General features: G+C 43.5%; 1 protein-coding gene across 1 annotated transcript in view; it reads left to right on the top strand.

Moving 5' to 3' along the window:
• The window catches only part of STRAP (serine/threonine kinase receptor associated protein), a 184,429-nt gene that overhangs the window by 11,437 nt on the left and 159,732 nt on the right, over nucleotides 1-13,260 (top strand). Inside the window, exon 2 of the mRNA XM_078674028.1 lies at nucleotides 12,332-12,467. Coding sequence (XP_078530154.1) covers nucleotides 12,332-12,467 — 136 coding nt within the window. The remainder of the gene's footprint in view (nucleotides 1-12,331; nucleotides 12,468-13,260) is intronic.

Genomic DNA, 13,260 nt, shown 5'->3' with positions numbered 1-13,260 from the left:
AAATCCTTCAACCAACTGATCTGTCTTGGTCCAAGAGCCTATATTATCACATCTGCTTACAGTCAATTAACTCCCTCAATCTGCAGGATTGGATTAAAGGGATCATGCAGATCACACAGCGTTGTCTTTAAAAGGTTGCTGGAGTTCATGCAAACTATGCTGAGAATACTGCCAACTAAACAATTCCTCAGGGTGTTTTCGCTAATAGTCTTCACTGTCCAATATTTAAAGGCAATCAACAAGCTGGAATTGTCTTCACTACAAACTGAAATCTGGCAACATCAACATACACCAACTGAAACACATTTCTAAACTCTTATACCAACCACTCATTGATGACACTAGATCAATTAATCCACCTATACAAGAGCCACATGACCAATTGTTCCAGCTGAGATAAGACTCCTACTCTTCACCATGCCAGACATTGCAGCTAGCTAAAACAGGCAAATCAATTCTGAAATAATTTGTCCTTCTATCCCAGTTTCCAATGGTTGTGTTTGGGGGTTTATTTTTACTTGTATTCTCTTGCGTTGATGTGGTTGTGTTTAGTGTGAGCATGTTGTAGGTGGCTTGATGTCCTATTTCTGCGTTGTCCTGAATACTCACAAAGGAACCCTACCTCCCCCCCTACCAGACCAATGGTGTCTTCATTAGATCAGTCATTAAACCTCATCACAAAGTAGGGATTCATTTATTTATTTTTGCTTCAGACCTGAGATGCTGAAAATGTCATCACATCTTCAGTATACCAAGAATATTTTAAATATGATCATGGTGCTTGCTTTTGAGCCTTCCAGTGAGATAGTAACTCTACATCTAGGAGACCTTTGTACTAACAATTGGGAGGAGGTTAATCTGTGTGGTAGGACATAGCCTCACACGTTTAGACTAGCAGTAACCGCCCACCATCTCACTGGTCATTCCCTGGTAGCAATAGGGGTATCCAAGTTGAACAAAACATTTGCCATTAGATAAATGGGGCTTAAGTGACCCTCGTATAGTGGCCTGCTTGTATGGCCGTGACTTTAAAATTAGTCATATTTATACCACTGCCAGAGTGTGTGTGTGTATGTATATGTATATGTATATATATATATATATATATATATATATATATATATATATATATATATATATATATATATATATATATATATTACCTACTGGCGGTCGCCAGTAGGTATATATAGTTAGGATTTTTTCTCTATGGGATTTTTGAAAATTCTATGTCTAATAACTTTGCCGTTTGTGGACGGAATTGGCTGAAATTTTCAGGAAAATGGCACATTTTGTTTCTGAGCAGCCCCTGAAAATTGGGGGGGGTTTCGTCCAGGGGGGGGTCGAGAAAAAAGGGGGGTCCCAAAACGTGTTTTTAACATTGAGTTTTCCATAGGGCGGTTGGCCTCACTTTTAGCCCGAACGGCTGAATGGATTTGCACGAAACTTGGCAAAATTGTAGGGACTGGTAGCCCGATGTGCCTTTTGTAGGTCTCAATATATGTGCTCCAGTGGATTTTGAGAAATTAACGTTTAAAAAAAGATATATATCTGTAACAGCGGACCGGGCAGCGTCCCAGGACGCGTACTTTTCGCGCAACGGAGCTTTGTGAAGCGAAGCTGATTGGTTCTCCGGCGTCTGTCAACATTCCAAACAGTCCGTAGCGGCCGCCATCTTGTCTCTCGGTAGGATCGAGAGACAAGAGGAGGTCAAAACAAAGGGGGAAATAACTATAAGGGGGCATAGTAGATCCTCGCTGACCCCCTAGGTTTGATGTGGAGGTTTTAAAAGGGCCCCGCGGGGCAAAAAAAAATAATAATAATAATAATCGAACGGCTGAATGGATTTGCACGAAACTTGGCAAAATTGTAGGGACTGGTAGCCCGATGTGCCTTTGCTAGGTCTCAATATATGTGCTTCAGTGGATTTTGAGAAATTAACGTTCAAAAAAAGATATATATCTGTAACAGCGCACCGCTTCGCGTACTTTTCGCGTTACGGAGCTTTGCGAAGCGAAGCTGATTGGCTCTCCGGTGTCTGTAAACATTCCAAACAGTACGTAGCGGCCGCCATCTTGTCTCTCGGTAGGATCGAGAGACAAGAGGAGGCCAAAGCGAAGGGGCAAATGACCATAAGGGGGCATAGTAGATCCTCGCTGACCCCCTAGGTTTGATGTGGAGGTTTTAAAAGGGCCCCGCGGGGCAAAAAAAAAAATAATAATAATAATCGAACGGCTGATGACCATAAGGGGGCATAGTAGATCCTCGCTGACCCCCTAGGTTTGATGTGGAGGTTTTAAAAGGGCCCCGCGGGGCAAAAAAAAATAATAATAATAATAATCGAACGGCTGAATGGATTTGCACGAAACTTGGTAAAATATTAGGGACTGGTAGCCCGATGTGCCTTTGCTATGTCTCAATATATGTGCTTCAGTGCATTTTGAGAAATTAACGTTCAAAAACAAGATATATATCTGTAACAGCGCTCCGCTTCGCGGAGATAAAATTATATGTGTATTACCTAGCTGTTGCTAACACCAGTTAGCGACGGCTAGTAGGAGATAGCGACCATCTTGGGTCCCACTTTGCATGTGAGTGATATTTATCACTAATGACATGCAAAGTGGGCATGCCAAGATGTTAGCGACTGGAAACAGTCGCTAACATCGCTATCTCCTATTATCAACTTTTGGAAATATTCGAGATAAGCGCGAATATCTCCAAAAAGTAACAGCTGCCCTGAGCAGTTCTTAGCCATGTTATCCAATGGGAGGTGGATAACATGGCTAAGAGCATTAGCTCGGTAATGCATGAATATCGCGGAGTTTTCAGCGACATTAATGCATTGCGCTCGTTTTTTATCGTATTTGCGATAAACCTTGATAATAGCAAGGTTTATCTGCGATAATTTCTGACGGTAAAAAAATCTTTGCAATGCATCGTTAGGGATAAATATCGCTTAACTTTGGTAATATGCCCCAACGTCTGTTAACGTTCGATTCGAAGGAAATCAGGAATTGTTGAAAAACATTGTGTGCGCCATCTTGTCTTTTTTCAAATGCCACACTTTTGTCGTGCACGGCAGCCATTTTAGATGCCTTGACCAGATCCACTCTGTGAACGCTGTCGATCCTTAGCATGGCTCCCCACCCTCGCAAGCATCTCCCCCAGGCAGTGGTCACCCCCGCTCTCTGTTTTATGCATGGGTAATAAACCTCCCCCCATCTGCGCTGTTCTTCCCTGAGAATCACACCCTGTGCCCGCCCGACACCTCCCTTTCGCCCTATTCACTACCGCACCCTCTGACACTCCTTTTCCTCTGTGTCCGATTGTGCAGGCCGGTCCTAGGCTATCAGCTAGCCCTGCAGATGTAGTTTATGGCCACAGCTGTAAAGAATCACCCGTCTTCAAAGGAGTTATAGTAGATCAAGGCCCACACTCGATGAGATCCGTCACAGCAGAAGCGTTGCTATTATCTGAAAACCATTCTGTATTGTGATTGGGGAGGGGACCGAGCGTGAAGCGGAAGATTCCAGGGATGACTCTTTGTACATCAAAGTTTTTACAATTATGTGTCACATTAAAAATATATAGCACTCCGACAAAGTAGTAAGATTATAAAACTTTAATAATTTATAAATATATACAAGAAAACAAAAATAGTAATAACATATAAACATTTTTAGAGAAAAACAACGAAGTAGCGGTCGGCTGTGCGAATAGTCCCAACGCAGCACAACGTCCAGATTTCCGGCGTGGGGCGTCGCGGGGGGTGGGTGATCAGTAGCAAACTGTTGTGCGAATAGTTCCAAGGCAGCAGAACGCGCCGAAATCTAGATGACACAAAAGTGATGTCTAGTAAGTTGCCACCCAGCAAATAACGGCGTGGGGCGTCGCGGGGGGTGGGTCATCAGTAGCAAACTGTTGTGCGAATAGTTCCAAGGCAGCAGAACGATGGCACCAAGGTGATGTCCAGTAAGTTGCCGCACTGGTTTTGGTATCCTACAATGCTGCTCCGAATAACGGCGTGGAGCGCCCCGGGGGAGGCGGCGTGAACGGGCCTCTCCAGGTGGAGTCTCGTCTGTTGTAGTGGGGCGCCCCTTTACCGTTTCAGTTGCCATTCCGTCCGCTTTTGGTCCACTGTGTCAAAATCCGCCATTCAGCTGAGTTGCGCCCACTCTTGCGGTGCAGCGATAGGCGGCTGCCACAGGACTCTCAAAATGGCGGCAGGCTGTTTCCTTTTTGGGCCTGGTCCACTGAAATGGCCCTGGGACACCTTGGAAATCGGACGCTTGTCTGCTAGGTCTTGGACCCCATTCTCGAAAGCGTCCCCTCCGCCTTGAGAATTCATCAAAAGTTTTGGGGGCCCCGACTCCTGCAGGCTTCTGGTGGGGAGCGGCTGCCATGATTGCTCGCGGAATGACCACGACGGAGCTACGAGATGGTGGTGCTCTCATGGTGACGCCAGCTTCAGTCTGAAACATCCAGAAACAAGGTGGGGCTTTCATCGTTTGGGGGGAAAAAAAAGTTTTCATCCAATGAAAAGTGTTGTTTTTAGGTCATATGATCAAGCCTTCCATCATTAGGAAACCAAAAGTAAAATGAACCAATGAAAAGTTTTATAAACAAGTCACATGACCTGTTATGCGGCATAGGGTATAAAATGCGGAGAAAATACGTTGGCACGTGAGGCGGCGTCAGTAGCGGACCGATGTGCGAATAGGCCGAAGGCAATACAACGCGCCAAGATCCGGATGGCATGGAGGTGGTGTCATAGTTGAGAGTTCTGAGCAGCGGTTGTAACACTGTCTGAAGCTTATTTGCAGCTGCTGCAGCTTCACTACGCGCCAAGATCCGGATGGCACCGAGGTGGTGTGTAGGAAGTTGCCGCACTGGTGTGGCCATCCTACAATGCTGAAAGTCGGCGTGGGGCGCCCCGTTGGCCTGTGAGTTTGCGTCAGTAGCGGACCGATGTGCGAATAGGCCGAAGGCAGCACAACGCGCCAAGATCCGGATGGCACCGAGGTGGTGTCTAGTAAGTTGTCGCACTTCTGTGGCCATCCTACAATGTTGAAAGTCGGCGTGGGGCGCCCCGTTGGCCTGTGAGATGGTGTCAGTAGCGGACTGATGTGTGAATGGGGCCAAAGGCAGCGCAACAATATTTTCTACTATATTTCCGGTGTAGAAGAGACCACAAGGCGCTGAGATGCCAAGATCCGGATGGCACCGAGGTGGTGTCTTGCAAGTTGTGGTACTGGTGTGGCCATCCTACAATGCTGAAAGTCGGCGTGGGGCGCCCCGTTGGCCTGTGAGATGGCGTCAGTAGCGGACCGATGTGCGAATAGGCCGAAGGCAGCACAACAATATTTTCTGACTGACACTACAAGGCGCTGAGATGCCAAGATCCGGATGGCACCGAGGTGATGTCTAAGTTGCGGACTGGTGTGCGAATGGGGCCAAAGGCAGCGTAACAATATTTTTTGTATGGAAGATACCACTAGGCGTTGAGATGCCAAGATTCGGATGGCACTGAGGTGATGTCTAGCAAGTTGGTGTGGTCATCCTACAATGCTGAAACTCGGCGTGGGTCACCCCATTAGCCTGTGAGATGGCGTCAGTAGCGGACCGATGTGCGAATAGGCCGAAGGCAGCACAACGCGCCAAGATCTGGATGTCACCGTGGTGGTTTCATAGTTGAGAGGCACTTCATCTGCAGTGGGGCGCCGAGATCCGGATGGCACCGAGGTGATGTCTAGCAAGTTGCTGTACTGGTGTGGTCATCCTACAATGCTGAAACTCGGCGTGGGTCGCCCCATTAGCCTGTGAGATGGCGTCAGTAGCGGACCGATGTGCGAATAGGCCGAAGGCAGCACAACGCGCCAAGATCCGGATGTCACCGTGGTGGTTTCATAGTTGAGAGGCACTTCATCTGCAGTGGGGCGCCGAGATCCGGATGGCACCGAGGTGATGTCTAGCAAGTTGCTGTACTGGTGTGGTCATCCTACAATGCTGAAACTCGGCGTGGGTCGCCCCATTAGCCTGTGAGATGGCGTCAGTAGCGGACCGATGTGCGAATAGGCCGAAGGCAGCACAACGCGCCAAGATCCGGATGTCACCGTGGTGGTTTCATAGTTGAGAGGCACTTCATCTGCAGTGGGGTGCCGAGATCCGGATGGCACCGAGGTGATGTCTAGCAAGTTGCTGTACTTGTGTGGTCATCCTACAATGCTGAAACTCGGCGTGGGTCGCCCCATTAGCCTGTGAGATAGCAGTTCTTTGGATTTGGGCCTGGCTCGTCTGCTGTAGTGGGGCGCCCCTTTACCGTTTCAGTTGCCATTCAGCTGAGTTTCGGCTGCTCTTGATGCTACAGCGACAGGCGGCTGCAACAGGACTCTCAAAATGGCGGCCTGTTCTTTGGATTTGGGCCTGGTCCACTAAAATGGCCCTGGGACACCTTAGAACTCGGACGCTCGATTTTTTTTTCCTTTCCTGTACATGCAAAAAAAGGTAAATGCCCGGTACGTTACACGCTTCATCTGCCACGATGAACTCTCTAGAGGAACCGAAAAAAAATATAGTTGTGGTAACTATACCATGCATCGTCATATGGAGAGGTGGCAACAATTAATTATAGTGCTGCATAAAAGAGAGATTTGGAGGAGAACCCCTGACCTGCTAGTACATTCATCAAAGAAGTGGCACTGAGAGCTTCAGAGGCAAGGGAAACGGTCCCAAATATTTAGAAGAACTTTGGAAAGATTAAAATGACATGTTTAGATTGTGGCAAATTTATTTCATGTGGACATCTGAGTGTTACTCTAATAAATACAGCATATGAACATCATCATAGTCGATGGTTGGTAGAGACATTTTGACTATATCCTGGACCTGCCCGTCCTCGCCCAAAATGGCGCCAGAATAAATGGGACTCGTAACTCCTTGTTGTGTACTGGTTGCAGAACCTTGAAATCACGAGATACGTATGCAGTTTTGAAGCACATGGCGGGCGGGGACGAGAATTGATTGAATATTTCGACATGCCTATTGATATTAAGTTCTGATGTGTTATTGATTACTGTACTGTTGAAAGTTCGAATTAACGTCACCCATGGTACTTGCCCGCAAATGTATATCTAGATAATTTTATTGTAACTGGCCCTGTCGTATTTTAATTATAAAATGTACGTCCACCGATTCCGTAACTGTTAGACACCTTAGTTCTTGCAACCTAATGGCCCGCCCGTTACGTTCCTCTACAGTGTAAATGTCTATTTATCATATACGATTACAGTTTGCTCCGTGGCCGGCCCACGTGGTTATAGGCTCGTATTTGTATAATGAAATTTTCACAATAAAGGTTTTTAAAAGAAAACATGGTAGTAGTATATACATTGGTAAAGTTTTTAATAATAGTCACTGTTTTAGAATCATTAAAAGGCAAGTGAAATAAAGCAGACCAATTACATGAAGGGTAAAAGGTATAATACGAAGGAACGCAGTAAAGATAAATGGTCAAGGGCTGTTGTGTTTTCTATTCCTGCAACATAAAGTGATCGATAAGAATCTCATATTCAGGCGTATCGGCGACTAAGACAGCAGGTCGACCCTCTTTTGCTCAACGGCTCCGTCATGGGACGAAGAAACGCTCTTTTTCTCGAAAAAAGAATATATTTTACTTGCAGGACAGTTGTAAAATTTCCGGGAAAGTACATTAGCCTGGAACATTATAACATATATTTAAGAAAAAATAATGTTCGGAAGTAATGAAAAGCGTAATTTTTAGGTCATATGATCAAGCCTTTCATCATTACAATAAGAAAAGTAAAATGAACCAATGAAAAGTTTTATTAACAAGTCACATGACTTGTTATGCTTACGTTACGCGCTGCGCGCCCCGGATGACTTCCGGATGCGCTAACGCGGCGCGTCATATGACGCATTACGCGACAACGCAGGTACAGAATATAGTCAAAATGTCTCCACCAACCAGCGGTCGGAACACAACCCCTTTCAGCAGGCTAAATAGTTCTGTTAAATGACAACAGAAGGGACAGGCAACAAGAACCATCAGTCAAAGAGGGGAGGGCTAGTTCTTCTCTACCGGGTTACATTGGGGCGCTACCGGAACTGATCGAATTGGTAGTCTACAGTGTTTCTGGATGTTTCAGACTGAAGCTGGGGTTAGCATGAGAGCAGCACCATTTCGTAGCTCCGTCGTGGTCATTCCGCAACCAATCATGGCAGCCGTTCTTTATCGTTATTTTGGGCGGGGTGGGTGGCGGAGCAGAGCTGTTTTGCAGCCATCATTGTGTGGAGTTCAGTTCATCTCACTAGTTTTGTATTTGTCATGAGGGGTTGTTCCTAATGTTTCTATTTTAGCGAGGTCAAAAAGAGATCCCATTAGTGGCCTACTGATTTTGCTCGATTCCTTTTCTTTTTTTTTACACGATTTTTCGTTATCTGCAAAGACTAAACAGAGTATTGCGACTCTGTGTTTGTTTGTAAATAGAGAATGAACCAAAGAGAACTAATTCTAAAACAGTAAATACTTGGATAACAATGAATCAAATGGAGAGAGAAGCAGGCACGACGGATTACAATGGGGGCAAAGACCTGCGTTAACTACCTTTCACTATCTGCAAAGAGAGAGTACTCCTAATAGAAATGAGGGGGGGGGGGCACCATTCAAAGCAGATCAGTGTGCATAAACACGAAAATGTTTTCACTTACCACGTACTTGACATTCGACAGCTTATGATATTTGCTATTAAAAAACCATTGAAATTCACTGAAAAAACCATAGGTTATAGACCATATATAGTTAGGAATTAGCATTTACAAAACCTTGAAAATTCACTGAAAAAACCATAGGTTATAGACCATATATAGTTAGGAATTAGCATTTAAAAAACCTTATTTTACTCACACAAAACCATTGAAATTCCATATATAGTTAGTTGCACTAACTATATATCGCGCACCTGCAATCCACTGCTGATGATGTCACATATTACATCATTCATGACATGGTCAGTGACATCACTGATGACATCACTGATGACATCTCAAATGACATCACTGATGACATCACTGATGACAACATCCAGTGACTGTATGTTTCTGTAAAGTTAAAATGTGTCTTACATATTGAAGAATGAGTGGAAGTATAAGTGTCTGGACAAAGGATTTAGTAGGTGCATGACTGAATGCATGAGTGAGTGATTAAATGTGTCTCACTGAGTGCATGGGTTAGTGACTAAAGTGTCTTAATTTGTGCATCATTATGTCTGTTGTTCTGTAAACTGCTGCATGTTTTGATCAGTAGCTATATGATTAACTATATGGGTTACTGATTGATTGTCCAAGTATTTGTATGGGAGACTGAGTGTGTGTGTGGCTGGCTGGGAGGTGTGTGACTCTGTGCAGATCAATGTGTACTTGTATCAATGATTGTATAACAAGGTAAGTATGTGTTAGTATATGTTTGAAAATGTAAGGTGCTCTATGTTTAACTGTATAGACAAGAAAATGGAAGTGTCATTGATTCTTTACAGGACTGACTAGGTGTGTGAGTAACTCCATGGATGAGTGGCAGACTGTGAGTGTCTGTATAGGTGTATGAGTGCATATGATAGTGTTGTAAAGATGAGTGATTGTATGTATGAATGATAGTATGGGTGAATGAGTGAAGGTGTGTGTAGACGTAGGAATCAGTGAGTGCGTATGTAGTAACTAGTATTGGTGTGTCAATGGTTTCAAAAATTATATTCTGTATTTAACACTGGGTGAAACAGAGGTTATATTAAAATGTGAGGAGATGCATTGTATTGTCACATGAATGATATCATCAGTGATGTGGTCATTGATGTCAAATGAGATGTCATCAGTGATGTCATCAGTGATGTCATTTGAGATGTCATCAGTGATGTCATCAGTGATGTCACTGACCATGTCATGAATGATGTAATATGTGACATCATCAGCAGTGGATTGCAGGTGCGCGATATATAGTTAGTGCAACTAACTATATATGGAATTTCAATGGTTTTGTGTGAGTAAAATAAGGTTTTTTAAATGCTAATTCCTAACTATATATGGTCTATAACCTATGGTTTTTTCAGTGAATATATATATATATATCCAATTGTCCAGACCTGGTGGACATTTTTTTTTTTTACACCAGTCTACTGGCATGGAAGAGCGCAGGGCTGTTAATTGCAGAGGAGTTCAAGTTTAAAAAAATGACCATCCTTTGATGCCTGTTGTATATTTCATACCATAAATACATAAAGATGTGGCTAAATCGCCAAGCAGGCCAATAATTTCTGATTATCAGAACAAATATATACACTATTATTACTTTCTCTTAACGTGTAGCTAACCATTCATGTCTCAACTCATTCTACACCTAAATCATTGAAATCCAAAACGATTTTTAGAGGGTTTCCACTTAAACCGGTCAGTAGTCCCCCACCCACCCAGTTGCACCAATACTAGTGCATTTTCTGACCTACTGTTGATAACTAATCTAAAGGTACTGGATAATATGTACACATATTGGCACATTTTAACTTTATGTTAAATAGTAGTAATAGTATAGTCAACGCACAGCAACCCATAATGGGACACTGGCTATGGTTATACTGTTCCTTCGACAACGGTAGGTGATACAGTTGCATAACGCGGTAACTGGTTCACCCTAACCCAATAGCAGCTACCACCTCTAGAAATACAAACCAGGTCATAAGTTATTATGATGCCATTTCATTGTTTTGCCCAAGCCGGCTTCAAGACCCTTAGGAAGCACGCTGAAGATACAGCAAGCACCATCAGTGGGTTGTGGGGCAGAGGTTTTCATTGTGAGTGGTAAGATTTGTAACCACTGCAAGTTTTTGAGATTAATTGGTCTGACGTTGACACCAGTGATTCATTATGGCTAATACCACGTGCCAGGATTCCCGTTGTTGTGAAGAGGAACCTGATGAAACGTGCCACTGGTAGTGGGTGAGTGTTCTGTCCTTTTCATGAGGAAAAAAACCAACTATTTCTTGATTAACTGTGAGGGGTCTTTCCCTTTCTTGCCCTTAATATAAGGCTGCTAAATGCATGCTCGCATTTTTGTTGCTCAATATCATATTATTCATTTTCATTTTATGTATACACACTGCAAGGGTCTATTCCGAATGCCCCTTTGAGCAATGTGCATGCACGTACTTCATTATGGCATCAGAGCTGTTAAGAGTACATTGGAGAGAGGTGTGCTGTCCTGGAAGAGGAACTACTGTGCCTTCAAGGCCACATTTATGGGGATGGGTCTCAAGTCTAGCACATCCTCCTCCTTTATGCCTGCCTGTAAATGTGAACCCAGAATCTACTGGAGAAAATTGTTTTCTAAAAGAGTGATGCTCTGTTTTACTAGGATTGAGTAAGATCCAAAAACATAGTTAAAACTGAAGAAGCTTTTTACATAGCACATACAAGTGAACACAAACTGTGTTAGTCTGTTATTTGAATGAGGGGTAGTTTAAAAATCTCTGTATATGAAGTATCCAGTTGTATCGCTTAGATGTGCCTGTTTGTTTACTGTAGGGATTGAGGCTACAGTTATGGTAATGCACGGAAATAGACCAAATTGTACAGTTCTGGTCCAAGCGATCACTATCCCCCTCTTGTAAAGCCACCCCTTGAAATAATGCTTATTTAGGACCATAAACCTTTAATATTGCATTGCACTGCTTTTTTACTAGAGATGTGCCAGTGCCGTTTTATGCACCCTCCCCCGAGATAGTTAAAAAGCCCTTTTCCCCCTACTTTATTTGTGAATTAGCATAGTCTCAATACTTTGTGCTTGGTGAATACTTTGGCAGCCAGCAGAGGGTTTTCATAGTTTCGGCTTCACTTGGACTGCTGCGAATACTTGAAATTGCCCCAGTCTCTATCATTAAAGATGATGCCTTGAAAGTCGGCCTTTTATGTGGACATGGTCAAGTGACTCACAACAGATATCTGCTTTGATTCCCACCATCGCCATTCATTGTAGCCAGAAGGGTGTTTTGTCTTGCATACTCCTATTACAGTAAGAGGAAGCAGTGAAAAAAGTGGTGGGTTACCAACTCAGTTGCTTCCTGCTTTCCAAACTTCGGAAGCAATCATAAGAAGATAACTTTCAAGTGCGTTTTGTCACAGTGTGCTACTATATAGAGTACATCATAATAAAAGTCTGAAGAAATTGCAATTCATTTCAGGATACTGGATTATTAATGTCTACATACTAGTGTGTTCTAAAAACTTGTACATCAGTATGGTTTTAACTGTCTTAATTTTGTTACAGATGGCAAACCAATGCTTCGTCAGGGCGACACAGGGGACTGGATTGGTACTTTTCTTGGTCACAAGGGTGCTGTCTGGGGTGCCACATTAAATAAGGATGCTTCTAAAGCGGCCACAGCAGCTGCAGATTTTACAGCGTAAGTGAACATTGTCTTGTTTTATGGTTAAACAGCAGATGTACGTTGAGAGGAGCCAATGGAAGTGGCCAAGCCTTCACTCAGTAATGATTTTAAAGCGTTCTCAAGGTGTGTGTTAATTTACAGTGATGCGATCTGCACTTTTCATGTGGTTTATGTGCATTTTGAGGTGACTAACCTAAACTTGAATTAAGCTGAAGTGGGGTGAAATCATTTTGAGATCATGTGAAACGTATTTGAGTAGGAAGTATTGAAAAAGTATCACTCCTTTATTCACGCAAGAGCAGGCCATTCAGAAATGTTTGCAGCATATGGAAGTTCTTGAAACTTCCCAGCCAGAGCTGATCTCCTTTCACTGTTACTTTCCAATTTACACTTAAAGTGGCCTTCCACCTTTTTATAGGGCTCACCAGCGAGACCGATTTCAGCTGTCTGCTGACAAAACGTAAGTTGGCTTAGAGCCCTCCCATTCCTTATATATGTTGGCTTTATAGTTAATCATTTGTTTTCTTCTTATTCATTGGCTTGCCTTCCTCTTCTTGGTTATCCTTCTCTTAAGCATAACCTCCTTAACATCCTTTTGAATGGCCTTCCACTCCTTAAGTTAAGAGAATTGTTATTTTTATCATTAAGCACTACATGAGAGTGCATGTGCTTCCTTGCTCTCTCTCGTATTGTGCTGCTTCCACCACGCCCATGACTTTCTCTCCAACCATCCTACTGTTCTGTTGCACTCCTGCCCATCCCAGGAGTTAAAATTATTTTCATTAGGTTTGGCAGCTGCTATTTGCTT

The sequence above is a fragment of the Lissotriton helveticus genome, chromosome 1_1, assembly GCF_964261635.1.
Source record: "Lissotriton helveticus chromosome 1_1, aLisHel1.1, whole genome shotgun sequence".
Taxonomy (NCBI): Eukaryota; Metazoa; Chordata; class Amphibia; order Caudata; family Salamandridae; genus Lissotriton; species Lissotriton helveticus.
This window is presented reverse-complemented; position numbering and strand designations above follow the sequence as displayed.